The sequence below is a fragment of the Phoxinus phoxinus genome, assembly GCF_949152265.1.
Source record: "Phoxinus phoxinus genome assembly, chromosome: 14".
Classification (NCBI taxonomy): domain Eukaryota; kingdom Metazoa; phylum Chordata; class Actinopteri; order Cypriniformes; family Leuciscidae; genus Phoxinus; species Phoxinus phoxinus.
The window spans coordinates 3,730,785-3,751,433 of record NC_136889.1 but is presented as its reverse complement, the minus strand read 5'-3'; the positions used below and the strand labels follow the sequence as shown (position 1 = coordinate 3,751,433).

Below are 20,649 nucleotides of genomic sequence, written 5' to 3'. Positions count from 1 at the left end.
ACAATCTGATGGAATAATGTTTGATCACAAGTGTCATGCAAAAGCACTAGTTCTTCTTTTGCATGGGCTAGACTCCTCTGTGGTGTATTTCATGTAGGCTACAGTCTGGTTGAATAATGTTTGATCACAAGTGTCAGAAGTCACAATGCTAAGGGTAATTTTCAAACAATGTAATGCTGCATGCAATACATGCTAAGCCTTTGGTATGCATTTCATTCTGTTATTAATTAAATTATGGTTCACTGTTTGTGACAATATTACAACATGCACCATTTACATAAAACACAAACAAATAGGAAAATAGCTCTAGTGTTCCATCAGATTACATTGACAAGGTTCCAACAGTCACCGGAAACCTGGAAAAATCAGGGAATGCAACATTTATTTGCAAAACATTAAGAAATCTCCACGTTGCTGTAAACAATCTGATGTTTTTTGTGCATTAATGGAAAACTAAAACTTGAATAAGATATTGGTCTAAACTAAATGTACAACTGTAGCATAAATGGACATCCCTTTAAGACCCTGACTGAGCAGCTTATATCGAAACTAGAACCTTTTTATGACTCAAATGGTCAATAAAGATAAAATTGTGGCAGTTGATAGTGGCATTAAAAAACATAGCAGCAGTAATATATAATTGTCTTTCTAATTAAACAAACATTTTATGTGTAAAACATTGTAGTGTTGGTACTGTTACTCAATAATATGTGTATTTTTTGTATAAATATTCAATAACTGTGCCATGTGATGACTAATTACATTCAGGCTCTTCTTAAGAAAGTGTGTAAACTGCCTCTTGGCACCGCTCACCTGTAAAACTAAACCAACAGAGTTTATTACGCAGTTAGAGCTCAGATCAAGGCTATCGGAGCTCCTCATAAGTGTTCGGCATTTGGATGGTTTTGACTCAGGTTTGGCTGGTGTTTATCCCCACTTCCTATTTGAAATCGATTAGGCTAAAAATCACTGAAGCATTACAAAACTGTAAGACAATGTGCAACTCGTATAACTAAAATTCCCTTTTTCATACGCACACATTATTAAAAGCACAAGAGAAATAGTGTCATTGAGGCCTTGGCCATAAGCAGAAAGTTCTACCATTCTTTTTTGGCACAAAACATGATGCTTAATCACAAAACTTCCAGTGCATTGACCAACTCCAGTTAGTCCTTTCCTCTCTCTCACCCAAACATGCAAAACTGTCCCAAACCGATCCGCCCAGCAATCTGAAGTCCCTCAGTCGTGTCCTCACAAAGCCAGGATCACGCGCTCAGAGCTTAGACAGATACTGTGGCTGTGAGTAGAAGGCCCATTCGGCCCTGGGGTTCGGGACCCCAGCGATAGGAGCCTGGATGCAGCAGGACGGGATGTTGAAGTCATCGACCACCTTCAGCGCATCATCCTTCACAGATCTGCACAGCTCCAGAAGCTTCAAAACAAGCAGACCACAATCACATGAGTGTTAATGCGGCCATTACACAATTATATCATTATACAAATATATGCTCTGACCAATGCCAGTGGTGCTTTCCCAACGAGAAACCGCCGACATAATACACAATAAATTGCACAATTTTTCATTCATGTCTGCAACACAATTGAGTGACGTGTGGCATGTTGCAAAAGATGAATAGGTTGGGGATTTGAACAAACCCCATTTACCTGAAGTAACAGCGAATGACACTTGACACTAGTGTAAACAAACAGAGAAAATTCTGAAGGTACCAGCAGAACATTTTCTAAAACTGTAAGACACTGCAATTTATCACGGAACATCCCAGCGCCCTCTGGTGGATAAAGCAGCATTGAAAAACACACTTTTTAAACTTCCATTAATACACAGCTACATCTGATGAGCTTTGTGTGTGGTGGTGTAGTATGAGTCATTCGTGTGTGAGAAGAACACATTCAGACTGTCATGTCAGGGTCAAGTGAACAGGAATGATATGATCCTGCCTCAGCTGAGACCATTAAAGATCACCACAGCATGCTGGATCAGATGACATACTGACAGTACAAAACACACGTATTTACTGTAACATCGAGCCTTCGCTTTGTGCTGTATCTCGTGTGGTCCCATGTAAGAGACTTGTAGACTATATGGAATACTTCCAATCATACTGCATATTGAGGAGAGATGTGCTAGTTTTCAAAAGGATTGAAAAAATTACTCAAATTTACACTACCGATTAAAAGTTTGGGATTGGTGAATGTTTAGAAAGGGGTTTCTTATGCTCAACAAGGCTGAATTGATTTGATCAAAAATACAGTAGAAAGAAAATATTATTACACTTTAAAATAATAATATATGTGAATATATTTTAAAATGTCCTGTGATCAAAGCTGAATTTTCAGCATCATTACTCCAGTCTTCAGTGTCACATGATTCTAGTGGCAAGTTTTAAATGTGCTAAATAAAGAAATTATACAAAAAGTCACAATAAATAAACATATATACATTTCAACCTAGAATTTTGATGTATGACGAACAATAAAAAATGAATGTTCATGTTATTTGTAAACTGTCCATAGGAAAGTACTTGGAAAAAAGTGATTTGAAAGTGATTAAATGATAAGAAAATGGGATTCAAACACAATCACACTGTTCTGAATACAATACGGATTAAATGGCTATCTGCGTGCTTGATGAGGTGTTGCACTGACTCCACAGACATCCTGTGTGAGTCACAGAACCTGCTGGTTTCTCCCACATCGCCTGACAAAGAGTTAATTTATCGCCCTGACACTTTGGCTCCTGCTCAAGTTCTCCAGAGCTCAGATGAAAGACAAATGATCACAGCCTGTCAAAGCTCTGCTTGTGGATTTTGACTTTTATAACCCTGTACTATGAAACCCCCTCATTGTTCTGTTTGAGAAACACTCGCTTATCTGTGCCACATTAACGGTTGAAATATGTTTGGACACGTCTTGCTCAATAGCCGTCTGTCCAATGAGGAGTCTGAAATATGTCTGACCTCTCTCTTTCTCTTTCTGCCTCTCTTTCCAGCTCAGATGAAAGGAAAGTAGCTCTGTGTGGAGGTTACATGCCCGACCGAAACGGAGAGATAAGGAAAGTGTGTAAACGGAGAGAGAGAGAGAGATGGCATGAAAGAAGAGGGAGGGAGACTAAATGAATTGGTTATTCATGCACTTTTTAAATAGATAAGTTGGCTTCTCAGCACAGTAGGATGAACAAAAATATATATTTTTTTAAGTAATGAGCTTTATACTTTGAAACCCTCAATAAAAATAGATTTGTGGAGTGAGATACATTATTACCGTTCAAACATTTGGGGTCAGTAAGGTTTTTAAATACTTTTGTAAGTTCACCAAGGTCACATTATTAACTTTTCTTGTGTAATATATTTAAAAAAGTAATTTATTCCTGTGATCAAATCTGAATTTTCAGCATCATTACTCCAGTCTTCAGTGTCACATGATCCTTCAATAATCATTCTAATACTCTGATTTGCTGCTTAAGAAACATTTCTGATTATTATCAGTTGAATTATTATTATTATTATTTTTCAGGATTCTAGAAAGTTCAACAAAGAACAGCATTTATTTGAAATAAATCTTTTGAAATATTATAAATGTCTTTACTGTCACTTTTGATCAATTGAATGCATCCTTGCAGACTAAAATGATTCATTTCTATATATAAAATAATCTCACTGACCCCAAACCTTTGAAAGGCAGTGTGTGTGTTAAACAAAACGTATTCTATCAGGAGAAAAGAATTAGAGGGTCATTCAAATCTCTAAACCCAAGTCACCTTAGCAAACACCACTAAATATTCGACACACATATGAAGCGTAAAACACACAAACAAATGTTTTTATGACCGTAAAACCTGATTAAACCTTTGCCTGATCTCCAACCAGAGATGAAGCTTCAGCACGGGAATGAAGCGCTTGTATCGCCAGCAGAGCGGATGATCTTTCACAGAAAATGAAGATGTTTGGCCACTTTTCAAAGACAATGAGGGTCTGGACAGAGGACAATAAACTCAGACGTATGTGTTAACACGACAAAAGCAACTTCACTGTTATTGATGAAGAGCTTGTGTCCAGATCGAGGTGACTGAATCAGAGCTGGGAAATCTCATGTGTTTATTTAAAGCACAGTGTGTGGGGAAGATGCAGAATCACAAATGAACTCTTTTTAATGTCGTAGCTGTTTCTCATAAACAGCAATGGGATTAAATGAAGAGCAAATTGAGGTTTCTGCTTTTCTCCAGAGAACTAGACCACAGTAATCTCACACGTGTCTCGTCTGGAGTTTTAGAAGCAAAACTTGACAAGATGCCAAAGTCTGTAAAAGTCAATATGAACTCAAAACATTTCTCCTCAAATTTCTTCAGCTCACCAAGGCTGCATTTAATTGATTAAAATACAGTAAAAACAGTAATATTGTGAAATATGATTACAGTTTAAAAGCTCAGCATCATGCGTCACATGATCCTTCAGAAATCATCATAATATGAAGATTTGCTGCTTAAGAAACATTCCTGATTATCAACGTTGAAAACCGTTCTGTTCATTTTTTGATTATTTTAATGTGGTGAATAAAAAAAAGTATTTTCGGAGAAAATCTAAGACAAGTTGATACTTCAATAAAACATAATTTATAACTTTATGAAAGAGCAGCTTCTAAGCAATGACACTTACTGACGGATTAATAAGGTCTTCACTTACTTTTTGCACGTCAACAAAAATCCCCTCCAAACAGTTATTCATCACTCATAACACATTACATAAAGCTCACAATTAAAAATAAAACACAATCTTCAACACTAACCCTCTGTGTTGGGGTGAATGAGTGTGTATGTGTGTGTTTGTCTGTTTTCAGTGTAGCATGCAAGTCTGGCTCTAATGTTGACACGTGTAATGATAGGAGAGTGTGTACAATAGGAGTCATTCTAAAGAGCTGGAGCCACACACAGAGAAATCACACGTACATGTGAGGATCTCATGCACAGATACTGTCCTCACACACTCAGACCTCACACACACACACAGACTTACTCACTCAACAACACGCTCACGCACATTTCTTCTGCCTCACTCACTACCACACACACACACACTCACTAATTAGTGTCAAGTCAAGCACTATTACTGCTGCTCGGTGACCTCAACGAACCCCTAACCTGAGTGTTACACTTCAGCTTCATTCTCTGGACACCTCAGATCATCAGCTCTCACAGAGATGGACTGTAAATTACACTCGAGTTGCAAAAAATGCATTCAAATTCGATCATAAGCAATTGACTGGGACTCCAAAGTAAAGAGTCGTGAACATCTTTAGGTCTGCAAGAAGCAATATTTTCTCTAAATATCGTGACAGACAAAAGGAAGTCTCTCATGTACTCTCTTTTATGAAATAAAGACACATTTTGGTAACACTTAAGTTTAGGGTCCAATTCTAATTATTAATAGTTGTTTATTAGCATGCATATTACTAGGATATTGGCTGTTTATTTGAATTTATAAAGCACATATTAATGCCTTATTCTGCATGATCATATTCTACTTTCCTAATCCTACCCAATACCTAAACTTAACTACCTTACTAACTATTAATAAGCAGTAATTAGGAGTTTATTGAGGCAAAAGTCATAGTTAATAGTTGTTCAGTATTTTAGCAGAAAAGTCTCACTGATTTTTAATTATGTTCCAAAGTTTGGGGTCAGATTTTATTTTAAAGAAATTAATTATTCATCAAGGAAGCATTAAATTGATCAAAAGTGACATTAAATACATTTATAATGTTTCAAAAGATTTGTATTTATATATTTATTTATTTTAACGCTGTTCTTTTGAACTTTCTAAGAATCATGAGAAAAATATGTATCATGGTTCCCACAAAAATATGAAGCAGCACAACTGTTTTTAGCATTGATAATAATCATAAATGTTTCTTGAGCGGCAAATCATCATATTACACTGATTTCTGAAGGATCATGTGACACTGAAGACTGGAGTAATGATGCTGAAAATTCAGCTTTGATCACATAAATTACACTTTACAATATATTCACTTAGAAATCACTTATTTTGAATTGCAATAATATTTGGTGAGCAGAATCATTTTTTTCTTCCAAAAATTCTAATGGTAGTGCAGATTAAACTATTAATTTTAAGTAAATTAATGATAAATTATTTTTTGATTCAAGTACTACCTCATGTATTGTACTTTCTTTTATAGAAGAATAACATAATAAACAAGGAAATCCCCTTAAAACTTCAAATGTATTGAAATGACCTGCGCTGAAACGATCCCTCCGCATATTAAAAACGGGATTTGACACTGTTTCTCAGAGATGTTCTGGTTTAACTTCAGCAGCCATCGACTCTCAGATCAATAACAGAACGTAACGCCAATCAAAGCCCGCTGAGCCTGCATGCCATTATTTGCATGGCTTATTCTACGGCATGGAAAAAGAGACGATAGGCAAAGATGCTCAATGTTATCTGTCCAAAACATGTTTTCATCTTGTCCGAGGACAGATCCTTTCTCCAGCAACTCACACTTAACTAAAAACAATACACATTTACTGACTCCCAACTTAAACATGAAAGTCACAAAGGAATATGTTAATGCACTTACAGCTCAGAAGACATAACGCTTTTCTTAATTACGAGTCTATAATAATAGACACAAATAAGTCAGCAGTGAACATACAGCAAGAGCATTTGGCCTGAGAAATGATTGAGGTCATATTGAAACTTTGGTAACACTTTACACTTAGTTCTCATTTGTGAACATTAGTAGTAAACAAGAACTGTGTGCAATATATATTTACAGCATGTACAAACCTCTGTTAATGTTAGTTTATAAAAAATACAATTGTTCATTGTTGGTTCATGTTAGTTTGCAGTCAATGTTAACAGACACAACATCTTATTTTAAAAATTAATTAGTAAATGTAGAAATCAACATTAAGATTAATAAATGCTGTAGACGTATTGTTCATTGTTAGTAACTGACGTAGTTAACTAATGAAACCCTGTTGAAAAGTGTTACCATATTTTTTTTGACCACAACGTGAGATTACTGGGGCCAGATGTAAAAAAAGACTTATGCAAAGTCTAAATTGGCTCTCCATTTAATCTCAATGCTGTCTAGGAGGAACAGTCGAGATATTAAAGAGACCTCATTCGTGACTCCCATGTGCGTCCTTAAGAAAAGCAGCAAACAGCAGCTAATTATAAACAAGCAATCGGGTTATTTTCGTCACGTTATGCAGCCCGTCACATGATAAATGATCTTCAATAAGCCATTGAAAACATGTAACAATAGTTGATATGAGCACGCTGAAAGGAAGCGTAAGCACATGCCTTCAGTCACGTGTGGCGCTCTGGGAGAACAGAGGGGGTTGTTTGCGCAGAGAGAGCGGCTGTGTTGGGTTTGTTGGAGTGGTAAACATGCAGTAAAGCACCTGCTGACCGCATACTGACAGACCGGTGTCAAGCCTCTCGGCTCTGGTGCGGGACAACCCCGACGAGGACGCCTGGATGTTTAATCTCAGCTAATTGTGAACAACTGGCCACTTTATGTGTGTGTGTCCGAGGCGCTCGATCAATACGCCCTTTGCTAATGTTCACATTCTGCCATTCTCCGTAAACACTGGCTGATGAGCAAAGGTTTAATGAGGAGATCTAATCCCAAACAGCCTCAGATGGGCAGCAGAAAGGCTGTGCGCCTCTAGAACTGCCTAAAGTCTGATTGACAGCGTGCTGAGACTCTCCTGATGGGCTGTTTTCAACACAAATGTTTCTTGAGCAGCAAATCAGCATATTAGAAGGATGTCTGGAGTATCATGTGACACTGAGACTGAAAAGTGCACGCTGATACCCTCCTGATGTGACTGATGGTTAAATGGGTTAGTACCTGGCTGCGGATCTGTCGGCTGGTGCCAGCGGTCAGGTAGTTGTGCTCAAGGTACCACGCTCTCTCCTGGTACACCAGACTAGTGCCGTGAAGAAGGCAGAACTGGAAGAGAAACAGGAAAATATGTAATAGTGCAACACAAAAGACATAGGGCTGATTTGCACATCTTGAATCTGCATATAAGTGATGCATAATTGGGAAAAAACTCTTTACCTGAAGCTCTTATGTATAATGCATTATAAAAGTTTTCATAATGCATGTTATAATGCATTATATTGTTAATAAATAAGTGTAGCCAAAGTTAAAATGCATTGCAATATTAGCAGATTCCTTGTTAGATCTGAAACGGGTTGTTTGTCAGGTGTTAAATGCATTATAATGTACTTTATAAAAGTGTATCAATGAATAGATTCGTATTATATCTGTGGTTACAATTATTCATGAGTTCTTATAATGCATTATTTCTGTCAGGACCACTATCGACAAAGACAGTTAGCATACTGTACAGTTTGGATTGGCGGTATGGTTCTGTTCTGGGCAAGAACGGTCAGCCTAGCATGGATAAGAGCAGGAGAGCAGCAATAACCCCACTAAGGGTTATTGTAAACACAACAGAACCAACATGAATGTATTGCAGATATCATTCATCATGTCAATATTAAAGCAACACTAAAGAACTTTTCCTCTGCGGTCGTCCTACAGGTTGGAAGAGGAATTGCCAATTACCGCTGTTGTAAATCATTCAGCCTACTCACGCTCGCTGTTTATCCAGCGCCGGCTTTGGAATGAACGATGTCCACAGGCAAGGTAGAGTATGATGCATGATTTCATGAAAGTATGATATATTGCGACATCAGAAACAAAGATAAACTAAATAATGACTATTGTAACGCTTGACGTAAAGCAAGCCAAATTTGTCGTTTTCTTTTGTCTCATTCAAACTACAGAAATGCGACCCGGTCAGGCAAACTTACATAGTGCGGTTATAGCAGATATAGAGCCGCAAAGCGGAGGCAGAAGTGCCGTTCACCGTTACGTCTCGATGAACCACTGAAACGAGTTTGGAAACATTATTTTAAGGTAAAAAAAATCTTCTTTAATCTTCTTTTAATGTACAACATAAATCGAGAAACTTCTGATTCAAAGGGGAATCAGAACGCCAAATCCTGACTGGACAAGAGGAGGAGCTGGGGAGGGAGGAGGGTAATTCGCTCCTGAGAAACGCTGGTGATAATACTGAAGGAGCTTATATACAGTATACAGTGATGATAAGCATCATACTCCTATAGCTAGACGTGTATCAGATGAGGGTCACTGATGCGAGCTTGACTAACTTGACCTACCAGAACGAACGCTACGCTTGATGTGCATTACAAGGAATAATGCATTAAAAATGCTTTTATATAATATGAGTAACTCTTTATTTGAAGCATTAGGTACTGTATATTGCAGTAGTCACACTGCAAATAACATTGAATATTTCCTTTGATAACGGTCACAAATTTAACAGTCTATTTTGTTGCATGGGTTAGGGTTCACGATATCTGTGGTCCACTATACTGTGGACTTCACTAATTCTCACAGAATAAGAACAATTATTAAAACTATAACTTTAGTTATTGTAATTGTTACTTCCTGATTGTATTCATTTTCTTTGAAGCTGCTTTGAAACAATATGTACTGTGAAGAGCGATATATACAAATCAACTTGAATGGAATTGGCTTGTGATAGTCATTGTCTGTCTTTGGTGTGAATGGTCCAACTGGACTTTCAAAAGCACATCTGAACCATATTTCAATTATTCTGGCCAAGAAACACCAGAAATGCCAGGAAGAGCACATCTGAAGACATGAGAAGTGACCGACTACTGTCTGATTTATTTGCTCAAACAGTAGAACATGGCGCTTGGTATGATTCCCAGGGAAAGCAAGAACTGATCAAATGTGTACATTGCATGCAATGTAAGTGGCTTTGGATAAAAGCATCTGGCAAATGCATAAATGTAATGTAAACATTTGATTATCTCTAGATGTACTTAAAGGGATAGTTAGGGACACATTCTAGCATACTACTCCTACTATTCCTGAGAGATATGGTAAAAATAGTAGGAGTAGTGTGCTGGCATGTGGTTCCATATTCAGCATGTGTAAACTAGCCAATCACGATTTCAGCACGCTCTTATCATTATTGTATGCAAAATGCATCAGATGCATTCGTCCATGAATCCTCTGTAGGCGTGCCGCCGTCTGAGAGCATTCAGAATTAGCACAATGCAAGGTCGAAAAATGTGAGTGGAAAGATACTTGCTGACCCCTGTATGTTATGTTATGTTATTTTCCATAACTAAAGGACCCTAAACGAGCTGTAGGCCTCTTCACATGCGAGCAGCTTGAGTGAGTACAGGATGTCGTACAGAAGATGAAGGGGATGGAAAAACAGTAGCGGTACAAGCTAATATCTCTTCTCCACAGAGGTGAGGTAGCAACCAAACCACCCAGCTACTTCAAAGAGCTGGACAGGAAAAAACAGAGCATGCAAAGCAATCAGTTGTAAAGCATGGACACTAAGAGGAATGGTATAACCTTTGACCTCACAGCATACAGCGGTCAGCGTGTTTTATGCACCGTATCATCTTGTTTTTTAATTAACGCTGCATCAAAGCAATATAAACGTTCTGTATGGCGACCGTAGCCGCGCACAATATCTCTCGCTCTCGTTCTTTGTGTTCTGCTCTCTTCCTCATATGCAAAGCAGAGAATCGATGGCTTATCGCAGAGCTATTAAGTTTCTTATCAGTCCATACTGAACTAGTGTTGGACGGAGATGGAAGTCACCTTGTTAGCGTGTCAGCTTTGGGAACTGAAACCATGCGCATCACGCACAATCATGAGAACAACTGAATAGTAATTCTTAAAAGCATAAAGACCCCAAGAAACGACTTGAAGTTGACAAGCGTAGTTTCCTTTCCTGTTTTGAAATAAAAGGAAGTTGGGAACAATTAACAGCCCGCTTTAGTTACGTCATTGCCATGAACTATGATTTGCTTCTAGTAGTCATATATATATAACCAACCAGCTATGAGGTGAATCATAACATTGCAAACATTTGAAGCAAAAATGGATTTGAAAATTGGACGAAAAGTTGGGTACTTAACAACTTTAATAACTACAATCCCATGAAGCATTGCAAATTACATAATTATATAAAAAATTATAGAGAAATGTTGATTTCTATTAGAAAAGTTGTTGATCATGTATTTAGAAACAGCATATTTGAGTGTGCGGTCACTGCGAGCTGTTTTGGCGAGATTTGTTTGTCCCGATTCTCTGATTAGTGGAAATTTCTTTGCAGAATCAGAAGTTTTTTTCTGAGGAATTAGGTTGTTAAATATTATTTAAAATGTATGTAAGGAATAATTGATGACAGACAGTTGAGTTATTAGAAAATTCACACCCGAGGTGGTAATGCGGCCGTGACGCAAAGATGGTGTGCATTATTTTCTAATAATTTAATGGACCAGAGTAAATTATTCCACTTATACCACTTTACCACACCACAAAACATTGTTCAGAAGTAGTTTTTCAAGACATTTCAGGTTTTTGGCCTTAAAACACTCTTGTGTGTGTGACTAATTTCTTACGCATCTCATCCCATGACTCCATTGCTAATTCCATAACATAAATTTAACTGAGGCTTAAGACATTGATAGCAGACTAATGCAGTTATTAGAGAGAGAGAGAGAGAGAGAGCGAGAGAGAGAGAGAGAGAGAGAGAGAGAGAGAGAGAGAGAGAGAGAGATTATTAAGTGTGTGTGAATGACCTCAGTCTGTGTGTCTTTTAACAGTGTTCTGCAGCAGCGTCTCCACTAATAGCGAAACTTTAAGTTTATCTGCTTCAAGAACAACGCCGTTGTTACATCGCTAGTGAGAAATGTCTTGCAACTTTTATAAAAATAGTATCTGTGCAAGTGTGTGTCTGTACTGTACTGTATGTGTGTCTTTTAGTAGGAGAAAGAGAGTATGTGCTTTCCATACATAACAAAATGTAATTTTGTGGCAAAAATATATTTTTTTCATCCGTTTTTTTTATTCTATTTCAGTTTTATTGTGGGTTTTGGTTCTTCTGCTGTTGTAGTCTGTAAAAACCTTTGAAATAACTGAGATCATTTGGCGTAGTGATATGAAACAATAATGCAGTTAAGACCTGCCTACTTTATGAACTACTTTAGCAGTGCGTTTCCCTGAAAAAAATGTGACACCTTAGAACGTTTGTCAACCAATCAGATTCAAGCATTCAGCAGCCCCGTAGTATAAGTTGAAATAATGCACTGATGGCTGAAACAAACGAACAGAACAGAAGAGACAACCTCACAACAGGTCTGTCTTTAACAGTTATAAAGTAATAGTTGAGTGGGATTTTTACTCTCAGTACCTAACTGTTGCACTCTATAAACTTTAAAAACTAAAAAACAATTATTGTATATCATTCAATATTCTGTAGTAAGTTAGTATTCCATTCGGAACACTCCAAAAACATTCAAATGAGTCCTTATATGAGTAAATATCAGCACTCTTTAGACAGAAGCAGAGTTAGGACAAAAGCCATCTAGAAAGATGGATGTGAACTGTCAAACCGAGGCAGGATCACAGCAGGTCCCATGACTGTGCGAATCGTAAGCATGCTCTTCAGTGCGACAGAAGTTTGAAGAAACAGGTGGAAGTGAGGTTTTCCTGTTCCTCACTGGTGCGCTTTGTCTCTCGATCACAGGACTAGTGTGACAGCACACCTCATGACCTGCCAGGAACGAGGTCATTATCTGAGATTTATTCATGTTAGCTGCTCTCCAGAGGGCCTGACAGCTGCTGTCAGCAGGTCTCAGATCAGTGCGGCCGGTTCTGCTCCGGCGCTCAGAAAGCTAATCTGAGACTCATATGACTGCAGCACACATCCTGATACGTGTTTTAGCTGTGTCATATCACTGCCAATTAAAGCTAAAGTGTAAGTGTGACTCTTGGTCACGCTGAATGACTGATGCGGTGCCACAAAAACCTGAGATGAATAGTTCGAAAGACCAAAAATGACATTTCTGTCATCATTTATTCACCCTCATATCATTGAAAACCTGCATGACTTTCTTTCTTCTGTGGAAGACATACAGAGATCTGAGGCTGAATGTTTACTCTGCTCTTTTTATATAAAGAAAGAAAGAGATTTGGGGTCCTTAAAGGACAAAAAACACCATAAAAGTTTCTTTTTCTGAAGCCACTTTATAGGTTTTTGTGAGGAACACATCAACTTTAAGACATTATTAACTGTAACTCAAACAAGTTTCCAATTACTTATGGTAAAATGATGACATTATTATCATTTTCGGTTAAATTAATGTCAGCATGAGACTTATTTGTAACACATTTCACTTACATAATGTGACATTTCAGTGCAGTTTTTTCCATTTCATTGTGCACCTAAAAAAAAAAAAAAACGTTTCACAAGCAAAACCACCAGTTGTCTTTTTTTTGTCTGTTTTTGAAAACATATTGCTAGCAAATCTTTTTTTTCTTCTTTTTTTTTTTTTTTGCAAGTGCATCAAAGAACCCTTTTGCTTTGTTTTTAACTTGCATCAAACAGTTTGCTTGCATTTTTTTCTCTCATATATTTCCATCCAAGCAGAGATCCGGACAATACCTTTTTGGAATTGCTATATATATTTTGATGAGAATATAGTGTCCGGAGAGCCAAAGCTGAGGCATCTGAGAATTAAAAAATAAAATTCAATATTTCATCAGATGAGCCCAATTGGGATATAAATATTAAAAGGTAAGATCAGATGTTTAATCAGGCTATCATTATCTATGCATATGTATGAAAAAAGGTCATGTGACCAATAAAATATACTGTATTGGGGTTCAGGACTTTCCTTTTGAAGTCTGAACCATTTAATATTTTGCTTAAAATAATAAGTAAGTACTAAGAACAAACAAACAACATACATAATATTCAAAATGCTCTCATTCTGAGCAGAAAACATTTCAAACTTTGAATTGTCTTTCCCTGCCATCTACAAATAATTTTCCCAATTCTAACATTGTTTATCATCAAATTTCCTTAACATGCTTATTAGTCCTAATGCTAAATGTAGATTTAAAAAAAGTATCGTCACGAAACCTGGTTTGAAGGGTCAGAGTCATATACTGTAAGTATGACCCATAAAAATAACTAGTCTATATTTACTGCATTCTCGTTTTCTGAAGCATTTTTAGCAAAAGTATATTTTTTGCTGCTTGCGTGTTTCTGCTACTGTAAAAATAACCGTGTCATCTGCAGCTCTTTTAGCGCTTTACGTTTGTTTTATGTGAGAGAAGCAACGTGCACGGAGCGGAAAGGGCTTGAATGAGGCGTTTGGCTCTAGATAAAAAATATTAGAGGATATAGCACCGAATGATCATTACCATAAAACAGCCATTGGTACTAATGGAGTAAACAGCTCCGTTGTTTTGACACGCTGCTCACTTTAAACTGCAGAAATAGTAAAATGGTGCCACAGTTGTCATTTTGTCACGTGGTCCGGTTGGAACCAAGTCAGGGTCCGGACCGCTATTTAAGGATGCCTGTTCTAGGTCATTGCTAGGGCGTTACCATGTGGTTCCTAAGGTGTTCAAGATGGTTGCTCACTGGCCCGAGTCAAACGATGCCACTCACAAGTCTGAGGGTTTACGGGTGGGCTGTTTTGACTGCAAGCAACCACCCAGAACACCAAAGAACTGTGGTTACACATTTTCTTGTAAAATGTAAAAGTGTGTTATTATTCTGGTTCTTTACACTAATTTAGCCCCCTTCTATGAAGCCTCAGAACCATGACACTGATGTAAGAGATGCAGCTTTTTTTCTGCAGTCTGCAATTTCCAAACACGTGGTCAAGAGTGGAATCCTCTGAAATCTCCCTGCGACGATGAAAAGCGCAGCTTATTGTTTTTTGAGTGGGCACGAGGCTGTTGTTGTTTCTGAGAACTTTCCATTGGAACCGGCTGATGAGTCAAAAGACAAAAAGAGTGTCATGTGCAGACAGAGCAGAGCACAGCTTCACACGTACCTTGGTGAGCAAGGCATGGTCCTCTTTGATATGGCACTCTTGAATGGCGAGAGCAAACTGCTCCAAGGTCACTGCAGAAACAAAATTAGATATTTTCAAAAATACAATATTATTAATAAGATGGTTTAAAAACCCCTGAGGTTTAAGTTATTAGCATCGAAGGTCCTGTTTACATATTAAGATGTGTTTTGGTTTATCGGATCACAAGTAGACGAAGGAGACACGTTCCCATTTACACCTGGTGTTTTAATCCGTCTCTTTTGTCCACTTTAACCACTTCTGTCCTGATTTCTTCAAGTATATTATGTTCATGTATATGTTTTTTCAGATCTTTCGATCTAATGGACGAAATAAGAGCATCAGCTTTAGTGTGTGTGTGTGTGTGTGTGTGTGTGTGTGTGTGTGTGTGTGTGTGTGTGTGTGTGTGTGTGTGTGTGTGTGTGTGTGTGTGTGTAAGAAATCAGGAATGGTGAGAAAAGCATGTGTTTGGTACATTTTTCATCTTCAAACCAATCTTGGGTCTCAAGCCGACAAAGTTTAAATCCCATCTGGCTAGAGCGCTTCCCATAATGTTTACGCATTAGGTCAGTTGGCGGAGAGTAGACGTCTTTTGTGGCTCTTCGAACACATTCGACCACATGAGCGTTTACACTACGAAAGCAATCCGGTCGAATGTGTTTTTACCTCTGAAGTGCTTGAAAGTGGACAAGCTCAAAAGTTTTAGACTCCATTTACACCTGTATTTAGCGTCGTCCACTTGTGATACAATCGACCAAAACGCATCTTAATCAGTTTTTCAGACTATTTTTCAGCTTCTCCCTGAACCTTCGAAAGAAATGTGCCTGTGCCTTTAAGAAACACTCCTTTCACTTGTGAAATGAGAAGCCGCGCTTTGATGCACCAAAGTCTTCTGCACCACCAGGCATCTTTTTTTTTTTTTTATCTACTTGAAAGAGGAAAGACCATAACAATATAAAACAAAACATAATTCAAATCATAATATTGTAAATTCAGCTAATGTGAATTTGCATTCTAGAAAAAAAAAGTGTACCAAAAAGGTGTTGAAGCTCTTTTAACTGAAAGGTGGGACTTTCAATCCTACAGCCACATTATTGAGAATAAATGATTATTCGTCTCTTTGATCAATTCAATAACTCTGCTTTTTTGCACTGGGGAGGAAGTCTTGAGTTTTGAAAGTAACAGTGCATTGTCATAGTGCATCAAGCTCTTTTATCTCTAAAGATGAAGTCAAATTCGATTGCTCATGATATGAGCCCTTTAAAGCAGCTTTGATTGTTTAACAACTTATTTGCATTCATATTTTCCAATGTATAGACATTGTTGCGTCTGTGCAGATTTTATCCCATAGTTTGAATTCACAACTATGCTTGAATTTAAATTCAGAGTTCCCTTACAGTGCATGTGACACAAAATGTCTGGGTTTTTTTTGGTTTTCAGGCAATGAGCAATGTAAATATAGCAATACATATGTTGTGATCTGTGGCTACTACTATGTGTTACAATCATATAGAAGTCAGTATTAATATCATAAATGAAAGAACAGACTGAAACACTCGTATAAGGTGTGAATAAAAAAAACTCATCTCAATGGTATCAGCCCCATCTCAGAGAAAATTAGCGCATGATCTCTCTCTCTCTGTGTGTGTGTGTGTGTGTATAAGTGTGTGGGAGGAGGGTGAGAGAATGGAAATTTGCTATCAGGGGAGGAAAATATATCTTGACACACAAACCCATGTACACACACACACACACACACACACACACACACACACACACACACACACACACACACACACACACACACACACACACACACACACACACAGCATGTGGAAATACTCTAGAACATCAGAGGCTCAGAATGCACAAGACTTCTCTGTTGCTTACTGAGTGTAAGAGTGAATCAGAAAGTCAAAGGGAAGTGTAACCAGTCTTTAATGATCAAAGACGTGTTGTGAGTTTTTATAATCTGCACGGGCACATGAATCACCTACTCTAAACCTTACAATGTTTTAAAATGCACATGCACTACACTGTTACACATTTAAGTGTAAAATAGTGAAAAGTAGCATTTAGGGACCAGTTGCAACAACATACTCACTGCAAAATGTTTTAAATGAGAAATTATTTTCCAGGACAAATATATAAAAATACCTCAATTTACTTCAACACTAATTGAGATATTGGGGATCAATACAATTTTGTTGATGTGTTTTACATTTATTTTATTTATTATTGAATTATCATTTTTAAAAAAGTATGATTAAATATTGGTTTCAATATTTTATAAATTAATTTGGAAAATTAGATAACTTAAATCGGCAACTTTTTCTAATCTCAAGGATTTTTAGACATTTTCACTGGATAATATAAGACAAAAATACTCATTAAGAATAGGCTTTTTTTGCAATACTGGCATCCTAAGTGTATTAATGTATTAAAGTTCTCTTTCATCATCTCGTGTTCGAGATCCACCTATGGGAAGGGCATCCGTACCTGACCTCTGCAGAAGCATCCAATTGCACCAAGTCTGGCTAGACAGACAGAAGCGCGCAGCCAATGCCAGGTAAGGCCCCGCCCCCTTACCTAGTGGCATATAACGCCTGCAAGCGCTGCTATTCTCCAGTTGACATTCGCTTCTCGCGATCTCTGCACTGACACAGTTCGGTTGGATTACGCTGCTCACTTTCGTGTCTTCAGGAGGACATATCGCCTGATCAGCCTCCGTCAGACGTGACAGTCGTCTTTTCAGCCTTTCTGCTGTGTTCTGCATTCGGAGCCGCCCGCGCTCTCGCCGTTTCACCTGCTCCTCCTTCCACGGCTGCCCGCCACGGATTTTTCCGAGTTCTTCTCCGGAATGTCGCTGTCTAAACCTTCCGCTTCTCCGGGGAACAGCCTATCACGGGCCTGCCCGGCCGCGTGTGGTGCGCTCATCGCCGCTAAGGACCTTCACCCGTTCTGCGTGGTCTGCTTGGGCCTTAAACACGCTCAAGAAGCCTTGGAGAACCCGGAAAATTGCAGTCACTGCCTTATGCTGCCCAAGAAGCTTTTACGACGTCGTCTGAAAGTTGCAGCGACCCAGTGCTCCGAGCTCGGCCTCTCTGACTCGGATGGGGGACACGGTGACGACGACGCGCTACCGGGGGACTCCCGGGGCGCCACCTCACTCATTTGGGCTGACCAGCCCAATCCCGCATTCCCCGAAGAGGACATCTTCGCGGGCAACCTCACCCTCGTCGACGAACCGGCCGGTTCCGGCGATGAGGATGACGCGGCTCTTCTTGGGATCTCAGAGGACGAGGAGGCCATCCCGCCCTCTGGCTTTCCCCAGGCTAGCGCCCACACGGCCTTGCCTCAGTCCATCCTCCTGGAAGTTTGTGAGCGAGCGGCCGCTCGCCTCAACATGGAATGGCCGGCTCCACAGAGCGCCACCGACCAGGAGAGGGATATTTACGACGGGAAAGTGCTGGGACCCCCTCCCGGTCCGAGAAAACAACTCTTCCCCGTCCTTCCAGCGTGCGCGAAGCACATGAGGCACAATTGGAGCGACCCCCTCGACTTCAAACACGGTCTCACGGGTCTTGAGGTGAAGGACATGGCAGCTCATGGTATGGGTGACCCCCCCGCTATCGAGCCTTCCATCGCCAGGCACCTTAACCCCGCTCATGGAGGGCTGCTCGCTCCCTCGAAGCCGGTCTTGCCCAACAAGATGGACCGTTTTTCTGCCTCAGTTCACCAGGCCGCATACAAATCCTCGGCCTTGGCTGTCAGGGCCCTGAACGTCTCTTCACTTCTCTCCGCTTACCAGGCGGAGATTTTGGACGAATTAGGGCAACAGCTGGAAAAGGGAACTCCTTCTTTAACCTTGTGGAAGGAGATCCTCACGGTGAACGACCTCGTCCTCCGTAACGCTCGGCAGGCCGTCCAAGCCTGCGGGCGCTCTATGGCGCTCTCTGTGGTGGGAGAGCGCGCGCTCTGGCTTAACCTGTCGGGCCTTCCTGACAGTGAGAAGCGGCGCATCGCGGGCGCGTCGGTGGAGCCCGGCCGGGCTCTCTTCGGCCCCGCCGTCGCATTGATGCAACAACGGTGTGACGACAAAAAGAAGGAGGACGAGGCCTTCAAGTTATGCCTTCCTAGGAAGGCGGCCCCACGCCAGGCACCCCCTGCGCGTTTGCCTAACCCACCTGCCATGGGACGACATTTCCACCAGGGCAAGGAAAGGCCCCGCAACAGACCCCCCGCCCCACGGCAGAATAACCCACCGCCTGGTAAGCACTGGGGAAAATCTACTCCCGCCGCGGCCGCGGCTGGAAGACCATCTAACCCTACCCCCACCGACTCGAAACGCAAGCGGCCTGCCTGATGTTCGGCCGGTGGGGGCATCGAGTCCACTTTCACGGGCTACGAGCCTTTTGGACTCTCTTCATGTCCAAGAACCCCTGTCCAAAAGACGCAGGGTCTCTCGCGAGGCTGCCCAGCCCATGTGTTTGTTGAACGTGTGTTCCCCCCTCACGTTCGAGGGGTCTGTTGTGAGGAAAAGTCAAAAAGCAGTGTCACCACACCGCACACACTCACTTCCCCTCACCAAATTATTAAAGGCTTCGGCCCCAGTGTTCCCCCAACACAAAACACACAAAAGAACAAAAAACACATTAAAACAAACGAATCAAATGAATTCGTTACGGAGAGAGGATCTCTCTCCGCAGAGAGAATTAATCTCCCTGCAGAGAGAGAAAATCTTTCTAAACCCCGGCATGTCGCCCCTAGTTCGTCCACTAGAGGGCGCCATTGCATCACAAATGAGTCAGCTGGGCTTACACAGCTCAACTGCGGCTCGGGTGGGAACACTCGCGAGTCACGAACGGGCTTGGCAAGCTGTTTCGGCTCCCGAGTGGGTGATGCGTACTATAATGCAGGGCTACAGACTGCAGTTTGCAATGAAACCCCCGCATTTCAACGGCGTTCTCTCTTCACACACGGAAAAGAACGCTTCACACATTCTGAAAGAGGAAATATCCTCCCTCCTAGACAAGGAAGCTATTCAGGTGGTGCCCCCCAGTCTGATGAATCAGGGATTTTATTCTCGTTATTTCCTGGTCCCAAAGAAGGACGGCTCTCTCCGCCCTATCTTGGACCTTCGTGTGTTGAACAAACATTTGAGGAAATACAATTTCAGAATGCTAACTCATGGCTCGCTCGCCCGCGCCATAAAACAGAACGACTGGTTCACATCGGTAGACCTGAAAGATGCTTTCTTCCATATAAGCATTTATCCGCCACACAGGAAGTTTCTTCGTTTCGCCTACCAAGGCACATGTTACGAATTCACAGTTCTGCCGTTTGGACTCAGTCTGAGTCCTCGCAGTTTTTGTCTGTGTGCGGAGGCGGGTTTAGCACCCATGAGAATGTCTGGTCTGAGGATTCTGACATACATAGACGATTGGCTCATAATAGCCGAATCGAAGGAGAAAGTGTTGCAGGACACCTGCCGTGTGCTCGCGCACATCACATCTCTCGGGTTCAGAGTGAATGTGAGCAAGAGCAATTTTACACCCAGTCAGAATGTCATTTTCCTGGGCTTGGAGTTGAACTCAGTCTCCATGCGAGCGCGTCTCTCTCAAGAGCGCGTTCTCTCTCT

The 20,649-nt window shown here is 40.3% G+C and overlaps 2 protein-coding genes across 9 annotated transcripts in view; one reads left to right on the top strand and one right to left on the bottom strand.

Moving 5' to 3' along the window:
* Window positions 1–20,649, top strand: part of lhcgr (luteinizing hormone/choriogonadotropin receptor) — a 165,320-nt gene that overhangs the window by 86,807 nt on the left and 57,864 nt on the right. Inside the window, exon 1 of one of the 7 annotated variants that reach the window (XM_079635581.1) lies at window positions 3,526–4,018. The exons of 5 other annotated variants lie outside the window; for them this stretch is intronic. The gene's annotated coding sequence lies outside the window, so the exon portion shown is untranslated. Of the gene's footprint in view, window positions 1–3,525; window positions 4,019–10,353; window positions 10,374–20,649 lie in introns of those variants that run through there. One more of the 7 variants, XM_079635582.1, reaches the window with a different exon arrangement.
* acoxl (acyl-CoA oxidase-like) overlaps window positions 177–20,649 on the bottom strand; it is a 54,378-nt gene continuing 33,905 nt past the window's right edge. The window contains exons 17-19 of one of the 2 annotated variants that reach the window (XM_079635585.1): window positions 14,991–15,061; window positions 7,900–8,001; window positions 177–1,432 (exon numbers count right to left, since the gene is read on the bottom strand). In XM_079635585.1, coding sequence (XP_079491711.1) covers window positions 1,274–1,432; window positions 7,900–8,001; window positions 14,991–15,061 — 332 coding nt within the window. In that variant the 3' untranslated portion in view covers window positions 177–1,273. Of the gene's footprint in view, window positions 1,433–7,899; window positions 8,002–13,477; window positions 13,651–14,990; window positions 15,062–20,649 lie in introns of those variants that run through there. The other variant, XM_079635586.1, reaches the window with a different exon arrangement.